The sequence below is a fragment of the Anolis carolinensis genome, chromosome 6 (assembly GCF_035594765.1).
Source record: "Anolis carolinensis isolate JA03-04 chromosome 6, rAnoCar3.1.pri, whole genome shotgun sequence".
NCBI classification, from domain to species: domain Eukaryota; kingdom Metazoa; phylum Chordata; class Lepidosauria; order Squamata; family Dactyloidae; genus Anolis; species Anolis carolinensis.
The window spans coordinates 2,217,505-2,235,595 of NC_085846.1; the positions used below are offsets into that span (position 1 = coordinate 2,217,505).

The window sequence follows — 18,091 nt, forward strand, 5'->3', positions numbered from 1 at the left end:
CCCCCAGAGTGTGAGTAGCTGAATAGGTACTGCTCCAATGGGAAGGTAATGGCACTCCATGCAGCCATGCCAATGGCCACATGACCTTGGAAGTGTCTACGGACAACGCCGGCTCTTCGGCTTAGCAATGGAGATGAGCACCAACCCCCAGAGTGTGAGTAGATGAATAGGTACTGCTCCAATGGGAAGGTAATGGCACTCCATGCAGCCATGCCAATGGCCACATGACCTTGGAAGTGTCTACGGACAACGCCGGCTCTTCGGCTTAGCAATGGAGATGAGCACCAACCCCCAGAGTGTGAGTAGCTGAATAGGTACTGCTCCAATGGGAAGGTAATGGCACTCCATGCAGCCATGCCAGTGGCCACATGACCTTGGAAGTGTCTACGGACAACGCTGGCTCTTCAGCTTAGAAATGGAGATGAGTACCAACCTCCAGAGTGTGAGTAGATGAATAGGTACTGCTCTGGCAGGAAGGTAACGGCACTCCATGCAGCCATGCCAGTGGCCACATGACCTTGGAAGTGTCTACGGACAACGCCGGCTCTTCGGCTTAGCAATGGAGATGAGCACCAACCCCCAGAGTGTGAGTAGCTGAATAGGTACTGCTCCAATGGGAAGGTAACGGCACTCCATGCAGCCATGCCAATGGCCACATGACCTTGGAGGTGTCTACGGACAACGCCGGCTCTTCGGCTTAGCAATGGAGATGATCACCAACCCCCAGAGTGTGAGTAGATGAATAGGTACTGCTCTGGCAGGAAGGTAACGGCACTCCATGCAGCCATGCCAGTGGCCACATGACCTTGGAAGTGTCTACGGACAACGCCGGCTCTTCAGCTTAGAAATGGAGATGAGCACCAACCCCCAGAGTCGGACACGACTGGACTTCATGTCAGGGGAAAACCTTTACCTTTACCTTCATGTATATCTTTGCCTGTGTGAATCCTCAAACCCCACTCAAAACACCAATTCTTCTGCCTTTCCGTATCACCAACATGTGCAAATATCACAAGAGGGTGATATTTGGGCAACAGAGACCTCCAGAAACGGCTTCTCAGTCAAAACTGGCCGCTATGGAGTAAGTGCTTCTGCCAGGACCGATAAAAAGTGCAACTTTCTGCCCAGTTTCTCTGGAGGGATTAGGGCAAGCTGGGCTGCTTCTCTGCAGGAATGTGCCAGGATCATAGAATCATAGAATCATAGAATAGTAGAGTTGGAAGAGACCACATGGGCCATCTAGTCCAACCCCCCGCTAAGAAGCAGGAAATCGCATTCAAAGCACCCGCGACAGATGGCCATCCAGCCTCTGCTTAAAAGCCTCCAAAGAAGGGGCCTCCACCACAGTCCGGGGGGGAGAGTTCCACTGTCGAACAGCCCTTCTCACAGTGAGGAAGTTCTTCCTGAGGTTCAGGTGGAATCTCCTTCCTTTCCTGTAGTTTGAAGCCATTGCTCCCTTGCGTCCTAGTCTGCAGGGCAGCAGAAAGGAAGCTCCCTCCTTCCTCCCTAGGACTTCCCTTCACATATTTGTACATGGCTCTCATCATGTCTCCTCTCAGCCTTCTCTTCTGCAGGCTAAATATGCCCAGCTCTTTAAGCCGCTCCTCATAGGGATTCTTGTTCTCCAGACCCTTAATCATTTTAGTCGCCCTCCTCTGGACACTTTCCAGCTTGTCAACATCTCCCTTCAACTGTGGTGCCCAAAATTGGACACAGTATTCCAGGTGTGGTCTGACCAGGGCAGGTTAAGCGTCAGCTGAGCGCACGACATAAGCGCAAGACTGTTGTGTCTTGGCCTGGAACGCTCCCAGTCACTTTTTCCGGGGAAGAGAGTCACCTCCGGTCAGATCCATCTGCGCTGCTTGCCCTTGGAAGAGGCCCTCAGCTCCACTCCACAAAGGAACAGGCTTGTGCTGGAAACCCTGGACCGGTTTGCCTGGAAAAGTGTCCCCCAAAAAGATTCAGGGCAGCAGTGCATGGCAGGGAGAAGTTGAAATGAAGACCACAAAAGCCCCCTTTATTTCTTTCATACGAACTGACCAGCCATGGTTTCCTGAAGAAGCGTCGTCTGTGGCCCTGCTGTTCTGACCCCTATCCCTGCCCCACCCCAAAACCTGGAAGCCTCAGGTCCCAGGAGAAAAGGTCTCCCCTCTTCTCCCACAGGACAAAGCAACCCTGGTTTCACGGGAAAGGCAATGCAGGACCCGCACATACTTCTTATCCTGGGAGTAGGCCCCACTGGACATAACAGGGGTCTGGTTTCTGCGGCAATGCAAACGTGGGGCACTACTGTCTCGGGGGAAATAAGGCTGGGACAGCTGGAGCAAAAAGAGCAGGACTCGGCTGACTGCAGGAGGAAATGCCTTGCCACTTGTTTTAGGGTCTAAATCAGGGGTCCCCAAACTAAGGCCCGGGGGCCGGATGCGGCCCTCCAAGGTCATTTACCTGGCCCCTGACCTCAGTTTTATAATATAATATACTAGCTGTGCCCGGCCATGCGTTGCTGTGGCAAAGTGGTGGTGGTATTGGTTTAAAATTGTGTAATTTTTATTTGACGTTATTTGTATTTTTTTTTAATAAATTTTATTGTAAGTTATCTTTTTATTATATTTTATTATTTTCTTGTATTATTTTTAGTTATTTTCTGTTATAGTATTTTATTGTATTAATTTTTTAGTATTTTTAATTATTTTTAGTGTTTTTTATTATTTTTATTGGGTTGCTAGGAGACCAAGTTGGAGGAGCTTAGCCTTCTAACTGGCAGCAATTGGATAAAAGCAATTATTCCTCTCTCTCTAATTAGGACTTTGTTTTTCTTTTCTTTTTGTTGTATCAACCTAGAGCCGTGGATGATAGGTTGTGTTGTCAAATTTCGAGGTTGGGGGGCCTGTAGTTTTGTTGTTTTGTGGGTCGCCGTGATGCCATCACTCTTTTATATATATAGATTGTATATACATATAATATTAATATTATAATGTAATACAATATAACACTAATAATAATACCTTATAATAATATTAATTATATATTCTATACTAGCTGTGCCCGGCCACGCGTTGCTGTGGCGAAGTATGGTGGTCTGGGAAATAAAGTATTGAGGAATTGGTGGTAGTTAAGGTCAAGGGTAAAGGTTTTCCCCAGACATTAAGTCCAGTCGTGTCTGACTCTGGAGGTTGGTGCTCATCTCCATTTCTAAGCCAAAGAGCCGGCGTTGTCTGTAGACTCCTCCAAGGTCATGTGGGATGACTACATGGAGCGGCGTTACCTTCCCGCCGGAGCAGTACCTATTGATGCGCTCACATTTGCATGTTTTCGAACTTCTGGGTTGGCAGAAGCTGGGGCTAACAGTGGGGGCTCTCTCCGCTCCCCCAATTCAAACCTGCGGCCTTTCGGTCCAGAAGTTCAGCAGCTCAGCGCTTTAACACGCTGCGCCATCAGGGGATATTATTTCCTAAAGGTTGTGAATATACAATATGTCTGATTGGGTTTTTTTGTTTGTTGGAGGCAAGTATGAATGCTGCAATTAGGAAAAATGATTAGGATGTAATGGCCTTGCAGCTTTAAAGCCTGGCTGTTTCCTCTCGGAGTGAATTTTTTGTTGGGAGGTGTTAGCTGGCCCTGATTGTTTCCTGTCTGGAATTCCCTTGTTTTCAGAGTGGTGTTGTTTGCGATATTTTATGTGCTTCTACTGTCTGTGGCCCTGAGAAAACAGGATTTGCCAGACTTTGATGATGGGAATACTTTGTTAGAAGGTGTTAGCTGGCCCTGATTGTTTCCTGTGTGGAATTCCCCTGTTTATTTACTGTCCTGGTTTTAGAGATTATATTGTTCTGCATTATTCTATCCCAGTAATTATTTCATATTAAAGAAGAATCTCACTTATCCAACATTCGCTTATACAATGTTCTGGATTATCCAACGCAGTCTGCCTTTTCATAATCAATGTTTTTGTAGTCAGTGTTTTAAATTCATTGTGATATTTTAGTGGTAAATTTGTAAATACAGTACAGTAGAGTCTCACTTATCCAACATAAACGGGCCGGCAGAACGTTGGATAAGCGAATATGTTGGATAATGAGGAATTAAGGATAACCCTATTAAACATCAAATTAAGTTATGATTTTACAAATTAAGCACCAAAACATCATGTTAGACAACAAATTTGTCAGAAAAAGTATTTCAGTACACAGTAATGCTATATAGTAATTACTGTATTTATGAATTTAGCACCAAAATATCACGATATATTGAAAGCATTGACTACAAAAATGCGTTGGATAATCCAGAATGTTGGATAAGCAAGTGTTGGATAAGTGAGACTCTACTGTAAATACTACATAGCATTACTGCGCATGGAACTACTTTTTCTGTCAAATTTGTTGTATAATATGATGTTTTGGTGCTTAATTTGTATAACGATTACCTAATTTGATGTTTAATTGGCTTTTCCTGAATCCCTTCTTATTATCCAACATATTCACTTATCCTGCCGGCCTGTTTATGTTGGATAAGTGAGACTCTACTGTATATTGATAATCTTAAATTATCTGCTCAGAACTGGATTATCTGAGGCCCCTTCTTCACAGCTGTATAAAATGCACACTGAAGTGGATTATATGGCAGTGTGGAGTCAAGATAATCCAGTGCAAAGCAGATAATATAAGATTATAAATGGGTTATATAGCTGTGTGGAAGGGCCTTGAGTCTACACTGCCATATAATCCAGTGCAAATTAGATAATCTGTGGAAGAAGCCTAAGTGAGGCCTAAATCTGCCTGTCCCCTAACTGAAACCTGGCTGTGCCTTGGTTGCTAGGCAACCAAGTGGGCAGAGATTAGCCCTCTAAACTGGCAGCCATTGGATAAAAAAAATTATTGCTCTCCCTCTAATTAGGACTTTACTTTTCTTTTTGTTGTATCAACCTTGAGGCGTGGATGATGGGTTGTGTTGTCAAATTTTGAGGTTGGGGGGCCTGTACTTTTGTTGTTTTGTGAATTGCTGTGATGCCATCACTCTTTTATATATATATATATATATATATATATAGAGAGAGAGAGAGAGAGAGAGAGAGAGAGAGAGAGAGAGACAGATAGATAGATAAATAAATTAAAATAAGAGCTGTTCAACAGTGGAACTCTCTGCCTCAGAATGTAGTGGAAGCTTTTAAACAGAGGCTTGGTGGCCATCTGTCAGGGGTGCTTTGATGGTGCTTTACCTGCATAATGGCAGAAGGGGGCTGGATTAGATGGCCCATGTGGTCCATCCAACTCCATTATTCTAGTGTGAAGAGCAAGGGGGCATGCCAGCTTCTCTAAACTTCTGTTTGAGGGCCTCCACTGAGGAAGAAGTCATTTCCCTCAATCCAACTGAGCAGGGCCTAAAAGGAAAGTGCACATAAGTGAGCGAGGAAGTATAATGGCAGGGCACCGTGATGGCCCTGTGGAAGGAGATGCCCCAAGATGCAGCTTCAGCAGAAGAGGAGAAACTCTTAATGGCTCCTTTTTGTTGTGATGACTAATAGCGCCATATCCCATGGGAGGGGACCAGAGCCTAGATGGATGTGCATGTGTGGACACATGTGTGGAAGGCCATCCGCATCTCGCTGATGGGCTTGGCCGACAGTGTGAGAAACAGGATGCTGGCTGAGACAGGGCCTTGGTCTCCAGGGCATTTGGAGGCAGGGTTCAGACCCAGAGAGCAATGACCAAGAGCAAACCCCGGGAAAGGTCTTCTAGGAGCCATCTGAGGGGAGCAATGCCCTAATGCAGCCTCATTTGCTTGCCATAGGCCTCCTCTGCCTTCAGGAGCTCCTGAGAACATCATCCCTGCTAAGTGGATAATTATGGGAGGCCTCCTGAGCCCTGAAGGCCTGCGGCACCAAAGAGAGGAAGGAAGTAGAGAAGCTGGCCATCTGCGCAGTGTTATCCCCCCCTCCTTCCCCAGTTCAGAGTTTGCAGAACTACCCGAGACGGCAAGGAGCGTATGCAAAGCGGCACAGGAAGAGAGGCTGCAAAGCATATCTCACACACACACACACACAAACCCAGAGAAAGTGGGCTTTCCACTACAGCCCTGAGTGTCACAGGATGCTCCAAAAGGTTCAGAGAGAGAAGCCAGAAACACATCTCTCTCCCTGAAGGGCTTTCTAGGCACTGAGGGGATTCCAGGAGCAAAAGCCCAGGACCAGAGCCAAGCATTGCCACTGTTAATGTGGGATTTGTGTATTGATAAGTGTTTAAATGCAATCTGTGCCTTGCCTGTACTGCATACTGATTGCATCATCCAGAGTATACTATAGTCTGGAAAGAGTTAATTACTAAGAAGCTGTGATGACCTTGACGTGTGGCTGGAACCAGGGAGTGTCCAGACACAAGTGTGTGATTGCGTTCAGTTCTGAGTTGAGTTCTGTCTGCCTAGAGCAGAGGTCCCCAAACTAAGGCCCGGGGGCCGGATGCGGCCCACCAAGGTCATTTACCTGGCCCCCGCCCTCATTTATAATATAATATTTTTATATCAGTTTTAATAATATATATATATATATATATATATACACACACACACACACACACACACACACACACACACATATGATATAGATAATAATAATATCATTTTATACAATATAATACTAATAATAATACCATATAATAATATTAATACAGTATAGTGGTATAGTTCAATATAGTAATATATAATGCTAATATTGCGCTATGCTAATAATATAATATATTGTATGTACATACAGCTGCTCTGAGTCCCCTTCAGGGTGAGAAGGGTAGGATATAAATGTAGTAAATAAAGGTAGTAAATAAATAATTAATTAATTTTAGACTTAGGCTCGCCCAAAGTCTGAAGTGACTTGAAGGCACACAACAACAACAACAACAATCCTAATTCACTTGACTATCTCATTGGCCAGAAGCAGGCCCACACCTCCCATTGAAATCCTGGTAGGATTATGTTGGTTAAAATTATTTTCATTTTTAAATATTGTATTGGTCTTTCATTGTTATTGTTGTTGTTTTGCACTACAAATAAGACATGTGCAGTGTGCATAGGAATTTGTTCAGTTTTTTTTTTCAAATGATAATTCGGCCCCTCAACAGTCTGAAGGATTGTGGACCGGCCCTCGGCTTCAAAAGTTTGAGGACCCCTGGCCTAGAGTGAGAGTCAAGTCCTGTGTTTGTGTATTGTCTGCAAGTCTGTTTGTCTTGATTATTACTGCTTACAGTAAAACTTGTATATAGTTTTACCAACGTCTCTGGGTGTCACTTTCTTCTGCGTTCCACTGATTCCATCCAACTACTGCTGCATTGCAAAATACTCTGACAGCCACCCCCCCCCCCCCAAGATGTCCGGGACTGATTTCGTCAGAAAAAGAACAACCAGAAGAGCTGAATCTGAGAATTCAGGAAGAGGCTTGGCTCTGGTTTTTGCAGACAGCAACTCTGTCAGAGAAATATAGATTTCCTAGAGATACCACGACGACACCCATTTCCTTCAGCAGAAAGAGGCAGCGCAGAACGAAACTTCTCCCTCCAGGCAAAGGAAAGTGAGGGTGGGTCTGGCAGATGGTCTTGCGTGGGATCCCGTGGGAGGAAGAGTAGGAGGAACTCGACACCTACACACATTTCTACTCATTCTGACAACCCTGCGAGTGCTCAGCACCCCCATACATCTGCGCCACCACGTCGTTGTCGCGGTTGCTCTGGATTCCTGGTTATTTTGGGCCCGGAGCCAGTGCGTTCCTGTTGCCAAGGAGCCGGGTTCCTTGGGAACTCGAGCGTGGGGCCGGATCCGGATCAACCACAGTGAAAGGAGGACGACGGAAATAGGAAGCGACCTTGGTGGGTCATTGTCCGATTAGGCCAAAGCCTAAGCCCCCTTGCCCCACACAAGAGCAAAGCAGAGCAAGGGTAAAAGGTTAAGGTTTCCCCTGACGCTCAGTCCAGTCGTGTCTGACTCTGGGGGTTGGTGCTCATCTCCACTTCTAAGCTGAAGAGCCGGCATTGTCCGTAGACACCTCCAAGGTCATGCGGCCATTGGCATGACTGCATGGAGCACCGTTACCTTCCTGCCGGAGCGGTACCTATTGATCTACTCATATTTGCATGTTTTCAAACTGCTAGTGTTGTAGATGAAGAGAGAGATAACGCAAGAGGCCCAAAAGTCCGGTTTATTATTTCAGCTGAGTCTCTGGAAGTGGAATCTCTTCCGAAAGAAAAACCAGAGCATCCGATCAAGGCGTTGACTTGCCTTATATACATTTTCAGACAAAGAACATGCTTCTACATACATCTCGTCATTAGTACGTCACTTCACATGCTTACATACATGGGCATAAATATGCACAATCAGCATTTTCCTATCTTAAGCACTCTTAAAACGTGTAGCAAGTCACAGGCACCAAGAGAAATCCATCAAGAGGCCTACTTTTGCCTTGTCAAAAGGGAGGGGGAGAAGTCAGCTCTTCCATTAAGCTGTGCTAGGAACCAATTCACACTGGAATGTATAGATAACAGGCCCCCCTGTCCTGTCAGCTTGTGCATCCCTAAAATCTAACACAGAGAGAGTCTGATTTTATTACATTTCACTGCTTCTAATGTGCATACAATATATGTCTAAAAATCCATATTTTTCAGTTCTTCATCACTAGGTTGGCAGAAGCTGGAGCTAACAGCGGGCGCTCACTCCGCTCCCCGGGTTTGAACCCGGGACCTTTCGGTCTGCAAGTTATAATAATAATAATAATAATAATAATAATAATAATAATAATAACTTTATTCTTATACCCCGCCCCATCTCCCCGAAGGGACTCGTGGCGGCTTACATGGGGCCATGCCCAAACACAACAATATAAAAGCAAGCAAAACAATAAAGCAAATCACTCAACAATAAAAACAACAAGTTCAGCAGCTCAGCACTTTAACACACTGAGCCACCGGAGGCTGCCCTAAAAAGTATGCTCTTTTGGGAGAGGTCCTCCTTGCCTCCGGCCTGGCTCTTCCTCTGGGGCTGGAAACCCAAAGAGGAGGAGGAGGAGGAGGAGGAGGATGGCTGCCTGCCTCTCTCTGTGTCTCAGGAGCAGCAGCGGAGGCAGCAGCTGCCAGCGTTCCTCAATGGCAAGCCTTTTACTTTTGTCATGGAAACAACGCCACACCTCATTCCTCACTCCCCAAGGCTGTGCAGGAGAAGGAAGCGGGCCAAGCAGCAGTGTCTGGGAAACCCAGGCCTTCCACCCCAAAGGCACCAGAAAGAAGGGCAGAAGCCCAGCCAGGGATGACCATCACAACACAAAGCCCCGCTATTGGGGTTCCAGGGCCTTGCTTTAGTTCCCTCCATTGATTTTACCTCTCTATTTATTGTGTTTACATACTGCCCTCATCTTGGAGTGGGTCTCCAAGGTGGATGGGGCCAACGGGGCCATGTTTCTGGGCTCAAGTGGGGTTACATGAAGGCTCTGTGGTGCAAGAACTATAGATTATTTATTATGTATTTATTTATTTCCATCATTTCTATCCCGCCCTTCTCACCCGAAGGGACTCGGGGCGGTTCACAATCCAAAATTTGCTTGAAGTCCCTAACATACGGACTTATCATTTGTCTTCTACTAGGCAGAGAGCCTTCTCGATTTTAGCCCCTCATTTATGGAACGCCTTGCCAGTTGAAACTCGAACTATCCAAGACCTACTTGCCTTTTGGAAAGCCTGCAAAACCTTTCTCTTCTGACAAGCTTTCGATGGGTGAAAAACTTGGGGCTATGTCTGTTCTTATTGTTATTTTAAAGCTAATTGTATTGTTTTAATCTATTTCTGTAAACCGCTCCGAGCCAAATTGGGAGTAGGTATACAAGTCTAATAAATAAATAAATAAATCCGGCAGAATTCGATGACAATATACAATACAAAGGATTAAAACATGGGCAATTAAAACAGTTAAACAGATTAGCAATATACAATAAATAACTTTAAAACAATGCAATGCAAATTACTTAAACCATTCATCCACAAAACCATGTACGTGAACCTTAATCCAGACCGCGTCAAAGCCAACAGAACTCATTCATTAAAAGCTTACTCACAAAGCCACTTTTCCGCTAAAACTCAAAAGGGATAGAGCCTGCCGGATGTCACTAGGGTGAGAGTTCCACAGCCGAGGAGCCACCACTGAGAAGGCCCTGTCTCTTGTCCCCACCAGCCGCACTTGTGAGGCAGGTGGGACTGAGAGCAGGGCCTCCCCAGATGATCTTAAGGTTCTCGTGGGCTCATAGGAGGAGATACGTTCAGACAGGTAAGTTGGACCGGAGCCGTTTAGGGTAACAGAGTTAATAGAGTTTGAAGAGACCACATGGGCCATCTAGTCCAATCCACTGCCATGCAGGAAAGGTCAAATCAAGGCTGCAAGTCAACAGGCCCTCCTATAGAGTGTCCTAACCTATTGCATCTGTTTGTGGCTTGGTAACTGCACCCACAGATAGTAAAACGCTCCAAATTGTCACCACTTCTACACAAAGAATCACGGCTTTCTCCCCTCTCTGGAAGAACTTTCTAAGTCCCACAACCTTAAGAAAGCTCAGAGCATTCCTGGGGATCCAACTCACCAGGCATATTATTTTTTTCCCCTGCCAGAGCAGTACCTATTGATCTACTCACATTTGCATGTTTCAAACTACTACCCTGTTTCCCCTAAAATAAGACATCCCCAGAAAATGACCTAGTAGAAGTTTTGCTGAATTGCTAAATATAAGGCCTCCCCTGAAAGTAAGACCTAGCAAAGGTTTTGTTTGGAAGCATGCCTGCCGAACAGAACACCAGAGCATGCAGGATCGGTAAATGTACGTACCATAAAGTGTTGTACATGGAAATAATGGTAGTAACAAGAAATTCTTTATAGGATTCACAGTTTGGTTATGCTGGTTTGTGATGACAACTACTGTACAGTATATAATAAATGTTATTTTTTGTTCAACAATAAATGTGAATTCTTCTTCATGGAAAAATAAGACATCCCCTGAAAATAAGACCTAGCGCATCTTTGGGAGCAAAAATTAATATAAGACACTGTCTTATTTTCGGGGAAACACGGTAGGCTGACAGAAGCTGGGGCTAACAGTGGGAGCTCACTCCACTCTCCGGATTCGGACCGCCAACCTTTCGATCAGCAAGTTCGGCAGCTCAGCATAGGATGACAAAGGCAAGGACAAACTGACAGAGACAGCTTTTATCCTAGAGCCGTGGCTATGTTGAACTCCATGGCTTTGCACTGATGTGGCATTGGAGGCATTGAGCTGGTGGTGGGAGTGTGGAGGGATGGGTGTGTTGTTTTTGTGATGTGTACTGGGGAAAGCATTTAACTTTGTTGTACTATGTGCCATGACAATACAGTTATTCTATTCTATGTGCTAACTATATACTGTAATTCTAAACCATACCATATGGCAGTGTGCTATTCTATTCTATTCACTAACCATATTATTCTAAACCTTACCATATGGCAGTGTGTTTTCAAGTCACCTCTCACTTTATGATGACCCCTTTGTTAGAGCAGGCATGGGCCAACTTCAGCCCTCCCTCCAGGTGTTTTGGACTGCAACTCCCACAATTCCTAACAGTGGTAGCTCCAGTCCAAAACACCTGGAGGGAGGGCCGAAGTTGGCCCATACCTGTGAGTCCATTTGGATTACAAAACTGTGAAAGCCTTTTGTGTGGAAAGCGGATGGGTGGCTTTGGCCGAAGGAATTAGACGCAACCTTAGGGAGGTGAAACAAGGCAACCAACAGCCAGTTTTAAACATGGATTTTAAACTCATGCCCTTTGCTTAATCTCTGTTCTGCATATTTTGATATGTATTTTATGGAATTACTTACAATTTTAATGTGTTTTAATTATGCTGTACCCCGCCTTGAGGAGAGGCAGGCAAGAAATAAAATTACTATTATTATTATTTTATTTCTACCCCGCTTTATCTCTCCCACAGGAGATTCAAAGCAACTTAACATCAAAGCATCAGCATACTATTTAAATCATTCTTCTTATATATTATTATATATATTTCTCCCGTGGGGGAGAAGAGTGGTATTAATAAATAAATATGTAAATATATTTATTTCTAGCCCGCTGTCTCTCTCCTGCAAAGCAGCTTAACAACAAAGAATCAGCATACTATTTTGAATATTATATCTTTATATCTCCCACAGGAGACACTTATTATTATATATTATTTATTTTTATTATATTTATTTATAGCCCACTTTATTTCTCCTGCAGGAGACTCAAAGCTAGGCTTAAAAAACAACAACAGTTTAAATTCTTATTATTACATAGTATTGTATCATATATTCATTATCATTATATCTGGTATTCATAGTTAAAACCACAGTAGTAGTAATAGGAAAGCTAAAGATATCCTTTCTAGAAATAGAACTGGGAGCATCTACATTGGAGAATTAATGCTGGTTGGTTCCACTCTGATGCTACGGGACCCTGGGGGTTGGAGTTTGGGGAGCCCCCTTTTGGACCTTGCGTGACTGTCACTTTAAGGGTGTCTTAAAGGCGGGGCCTAAAGCCAAACCCGGAAGAGCTGAACTAAGATGGGCGGAGCCAAGCGAAAGACACGGAAAGCACGGTTGCTAAGCAACGGGACAGTGCCCCAGGCAAAGAGGGAGCGGGAGGGGCGTGGCTGAGAGGGAAAGGGGGCGTGGCTACGTCTCTCGCTCACCCGCCTGCGTGGTGTCGCTGAGGTCCCAGCGCCGGGCCGCTCCTCCGGGGAAGTGCCTCAGGCGCCGTCCGGCCAGGCTGAGCTTTCCCGAGGCGGCCGCTTCCTCCAAGGCGCGCTCGGGGCCCGAAGACGGGGAGGGCGGGGGCAGCGCCTCTGCCTCGGCCCCGCCCTCTCCCGCCGCCATGAAGCTCTTTCCTCTCCGGCAGCCGCTGGCCGAATGAGCGCTCCGAGGCAGAGGCAGCCAGACCCCAGCCAGAGGGGGCGGTGCTTAACCGCGGCCTCGGCCTATCACAGCGAGGTCCTGAGAGACACCGCCAATCACCCGCACCCTCTCCCCATTAGCAGCCAATCGTATCCTGCCTTCTCTTTTTCCGTCCAGCCAATCACGCCTTTCGACACGCGGACAGGCAACCAATCGTGGCTTCCTTAAAAACTTCTCGTCCAATCGGTGGAAGAGGCGGTGGTTGTAATGATGAACCAATCACCAAACGGTGACCTAGGAAATGGCCCTATCAGAGCACCCAAGGCTTTGATTGATCGCTCTTCCACCAATCAGGGTAAAAACGACCGCCTTCCCGCTTTTATGGCGGCAACGGTTGAAAATAGGGAATTAGGACGAGGAGGAAGTGGGCGGGCAAAAAAATGATTGGCAGGCCAGCTCGGCCAGTTAATAGAGCCCCTCATTCTGGGGAGGCGGGTTTTCTGCAGAGTGAGTGAGAAACACCGCAACCACCAATCAGAGTTCGAGTTACCTCAGGAGCACCTGGGGCAGACTTTGAATGGCAAACGGAGGGACCAATCATCAATGGGAAGTGGCTAATAAGCAAGAAATGGAGCTTGATTGACAGTTCGCTCTGCCAATAGAGAGGCAACTTGGTGTGAAAAGGGGCGGGGAGGACAAAGATTTCTCAGAAGGCTCAGGAGGGAAGGCCTTATAGGTCTTTAAGCAGAGGTCTAATGGACATCTGTCGGGAGGGGTTGGGTGGTGTCTTCCTTTATGGCAGACGAGGGTTGGACTGGATGGCCATTTGGGGTCCTTTCCAACTCTAAGATTATATGGATCTATTATTATTATTATTATTATTATTATTATTATTATTATTATTATTATTAAGCAGGAGCTGGATGGCTGTCTATCAGGAGGGCTTTGATGGTACCTTTATAGCAGAATGGCTTTGGATTTGATGGGCTTTAGGGCTTTCTTCCAACTCTAGGATTCTATGGATCTATTATTATTATTATTATTATTAAGCAGGAGCTGGATGGCTATCTGTTGGGAGGGGTTTGACTGTGCTTTTCCTTCCTGGCAGAAGGGGGTTGGACTGGTTGTCCCTTGGGGGTCTCTTCCAATTCTAGGATTCTATGGTTCTATTATTATTATTATTATTATTATTATTAAGCAGGAGCTGGGTGGACATCTGTCAGGAGGGATCGGATGATGCCTCCCTGTCTGACCGAAAGAAGATTGAACTGAATGGCTCTTGTGGGTCTCTCCCAACTCTAGGTTTCTGTCATTATCATTATCATTACATAGGCTGGGAGGCCATCTGTCAGGAGGGCTTTGATATTATCTTTATAGCAGAATGGGGTTGGACTGGATGGCCCTTGAGAGTCTCTTCCAGATCTAAGATTCTGTAGATCTATTGTTTGTTTATTTATCACAACATTTATATCCCACCCTTCTCACCCAAAAGGGGACTCAGGGCGGCTTACAATAAAACACAGATATAAAAAATATATACAGTAGAGTTTCACTTATCCAATCCTCGCTGATCCAAGCCTCTGGATAATCCAAGCCATTTTTGTAGTCAATGTTTTCAATATATCGTGATATTTTGGTGCTAAATTCATAAATTACAACATAACATTACTGCGTATTGAACTACTTTTTCTGTCAAATGTGTTGTATAACATGATGTTTTGGTGCTTAATTTGTAAAATCATAACCTAATTTGATGTTTAATAGGTTTTTCCTTAATCCCTCCTTATTATCCAAGATATTCGCTTATCCAAGCTTCTGCTGGCCCGTTGGATAAGTGAGCTTGGATAAGTGAGACTCTACTGTAATACAATACGATTAAAATCAATTAGCTAGTTAATTACAACAGCATTCATAAAATACAATAATAGATAAGCAGATGGGCACAATCAGATCTAAAATACGAGTCTGTCAGTTTGAGTTCCAGCACACATAACAATACTTAGTGCTGCTATTGCTGTTCGAAGGCCTGGTCCCACAGCTAGTATTATTATGTTGTTAGTATTATTATGAAGCAGGAGCTGGATAGCCATTTGTCGGGAGGGCTTTGATTGTATCTTTATAGCAGAATGGGGTTGGACTGGATGGATAGCCCTTGGGGGTCTCTTCCATCTTGAATATTATAAGGTTATATTATTATTGTTATTTTATTATGACACAGCAAACAAGATAGGTATGCTGGATTTCGTATCACAAATCACAAGTCGAACACTTCCCAAGTGATGTATTTTCGGATGATGCACGCAGATCCCAGTAGGGTGGCCTTTTGCAGTTGGCAGATTGTGATTTTGTCAATGTCTATTGTTTCCAAATACCGGCTGAGATCTTTTGGCACGGCACCCAGTGTGCCCATCACCACCGGGACCACCTGCACTGGTTTCTGCCAGAGTCTTTGAAGTTCAATCTTGAGGTCCTGATAGCGGCTGAGTTTTTCCTGTTGTTTTTCGTCAATGTGACTGTCACCTGGGATGGCAACATCAATGATCCAAACCTTTTTCCTTTCCACAACTGTGATGTCTGGTGTGTTGTGTTCCAGAACTTTGTCCGTCTGGATTCGGAAGTCCCACAGTATCTTTGCATGCTCATTCTCCAATACTTTTGCAGGTTTGTGATCCCACCAGTTCTTTACTGCTGGGATGGTACTTGAGGCATAAGTTCCAATGAATCATTTGGGTCACATAGTTGTGCCTCTGTTTGTAGTCTGTCTGTGCGATTTTCTTACAGCAGCTGAGGATATGATCAATGGTTTCGTCGGTTTCCTTGCACAGTCTGCAATATTGTTATTATTATTGTTATTATTGTTGTTGCTGGAGGGCCATCTGTCAGGAGAGCTTGTATCTTCCTGAGTGGTGGAAGCAGGTTAGACTGGATGGCCTTTGGGGTCCCTTCTGTCTCTAGAATTCTGTGCTTCTCTGTTCTCCATACTATGTTTGGTGCGGCTGCTTCCTGCCACGGTGTTTTCCTCCCAAGGCAAGGCAGGGGCCTCTTGCTGAGTCCGTTCATGCGTGTCCGTGTTGTTCCCGGGCGCATGGGGACAGACAGCCTTTGTGTCACTCCACCGTCATCATCGTCTGCAGAGAGAGAGCTGCCTTCTGCTTGTGCTCGACTCCCTCATCGCAAAACGCCCACCGTTCTTTCAATATCTCTCTGTCACCGGAGTGGCTCTGACGTGGCAGCTGCGTAGGATGGGGACAAGGGGAGGAGGGCTGATGTGGATCTTAAAAGGAGATATTTAAAGAGTGGGATTTGAATCGGGGGAGAGGAGGGGGTGCAGCACAGAGGGGGCATCTACATTCTGGGATAGATGCAGTTTGACACCGCTTTAATTCCATAGGAGCTGTAGTTCGCAGAGAAGGATAAAGATGCTTACAAGCATCATCTCCTATTATTAGTACAGGAGAGTCTCACTTATCCAACCTTTGCTTATCCACTGTTCTGTATTATCCAATGCAGTCTGCCTTTTAGTAGTGTTTTTGTAAATCTTTTCTATAGGTAAAGGTTTTCCCCTGACGTTAAGTCCAGTCATGACTGACCCTGGGGATTGGTGCTCTTCTCCATTTCTAAGCTGAAGAGCCGGCGTTGTCCGTAGGCACCTCCAAGGTCATGTGGCCAGCATGACTGCATGGAGCGCCGTTACCTTCCCGCTGGAGCGGTACCTATTGATCTACTTACGTTTGCATGTTTTCAAACTGCTAGGTTGGCAGGAGCTGGAGCTAACAGCAGGCGCTCATTCCACTCCCGGGATTTGAACCTGGAACCTTTCGGTCTGCAAGTTCAGCAGCTCAGCGCTTTAACACACTTTGCCATCGGGGCTCCAATCTTTTCTAAACATTGTGATATTTTGATGTTAAATTCGTAAATACAGTCATTACTACATAACATTACTGTATACTGGACTGCTTTTTCTGTTGATTTCTTGTAAAACATGATGTTTCGGTGCTTAATTTGTAAAATCATAATGTAATTTGACATTTAATAAGCTTTTCCTTAATCCCTCCTTATTCAACATTTTCGCTTATCCAACGTTCTGCCGGCCTGTTTATGTTGGATAAGTGAGACTCTACTGTATTAGTACTTACTTACTGTACTTACTTAGGCGATCTGTCATAGTTCAAGGATGATGGCCCTCCAAGTGTAGTGTCTTGGCGGTGGGAACGTAAGTGGCTGTGGAGACCTATTCTTGATTCACATGTTCTTCCACAGTGAGGGCATTGGTTTCCAGGTGGAAGGTGGTCCCAGTCAAGGTTGACTTCATGCTCCTTCCTTTTGGCACATTTCTCCTTTTCACCCTCCATTCGTGCCTCTTCGAATTCCACAACACTGCTGGTCACAGCTCACCTCCAGCTAAAGCGCTCAAGGGCTTCTCAGTTCTCTCTCGGTGTCTATGCCACATGTTTTAAGGTTAGTTTTAAGCCTATCTTGAAATCTCTTTTCCTGTCCCCCAACATTCCATTTTCAATTCTTGAGTTGGGAGTATAGCAACTGCTTTGGGAGATGGTGATCAGGCATTCGGACAATGTGGGTAGGAACATCGCTTCAATGATTGTGGTCTTTGCTTCTTCTTCCAGCACACCGACATTGGTCCGTCTGTCTTCTTCCCAAGAGATTTGCAGGCTTTTTTGGAGGCAACGCTGATGGAATAATTCCAGGAATTGAGTGTGACGTCTGTAGACAGTCCACGTTTTGCAGGCGTAGAGCAGGGTTGGGAGGACAATAGCTTTATAAACAAACACCTTAGTCTCCCTACGGATCTCCCAATCCTCAAACACTCTCTGCTTCATTCAGAAGAATGTTGCACTCGCAGAGCTCAGGCGGTGTTGTATTTCATTGTCAATGTTGGCTTTTGTGGAGAGGTGGCAGCCAAGGGAGCCAAAACCAAGGTCAGAACAACATGTGTTATAGAACTCCAATATGCCGATGATAATGTAGTCTTTGCGCATTCAGAAGAAGGCCTACACCTTTGCAGAAGCATACAAAACGTTTGGCCTCTCATTGAACACTGAGAAAATCAAAATGCTCTTCCAGCAGGCACGAGCCAATCCCTCTGCAATACCAGGAATACAGCTTAATGGTGCAATGTTAGAAAATTTTAGTATTAGTATCATATTATTATAT

General features: G+C 45.2%; 1 protein-coding gene across 2 annotated transcripts in view; it reads right to left on the minus strand.

Moving 5' to 3' along the window:
• lrch4 (leucine rich repeats and calponin homology domain containing 4) overlaps window positions 1-12,943 on the minus strand; it is a 67,548-nt gene extending 54,605 nt beyond the window's left edge. For both annotated transcript variants that reach the window (XM_062957332.1, XM_062957330.1), the window contains exon 1: window positions 12,718-12,943. In XM_062957332.1, the coding sequence (XP_062813402.1) occupies window positions 12,718-12,901 (184 nt within the window). In that variant the 5' untranslated portion in view covers window positions 12,902-12,943. The remainder of the gene's footprint in view (window positions 1-12,717) is intronic.
• Between the last annotated feature and the right edge of the window lie 5,148 nt (window positions 12,944-18,091).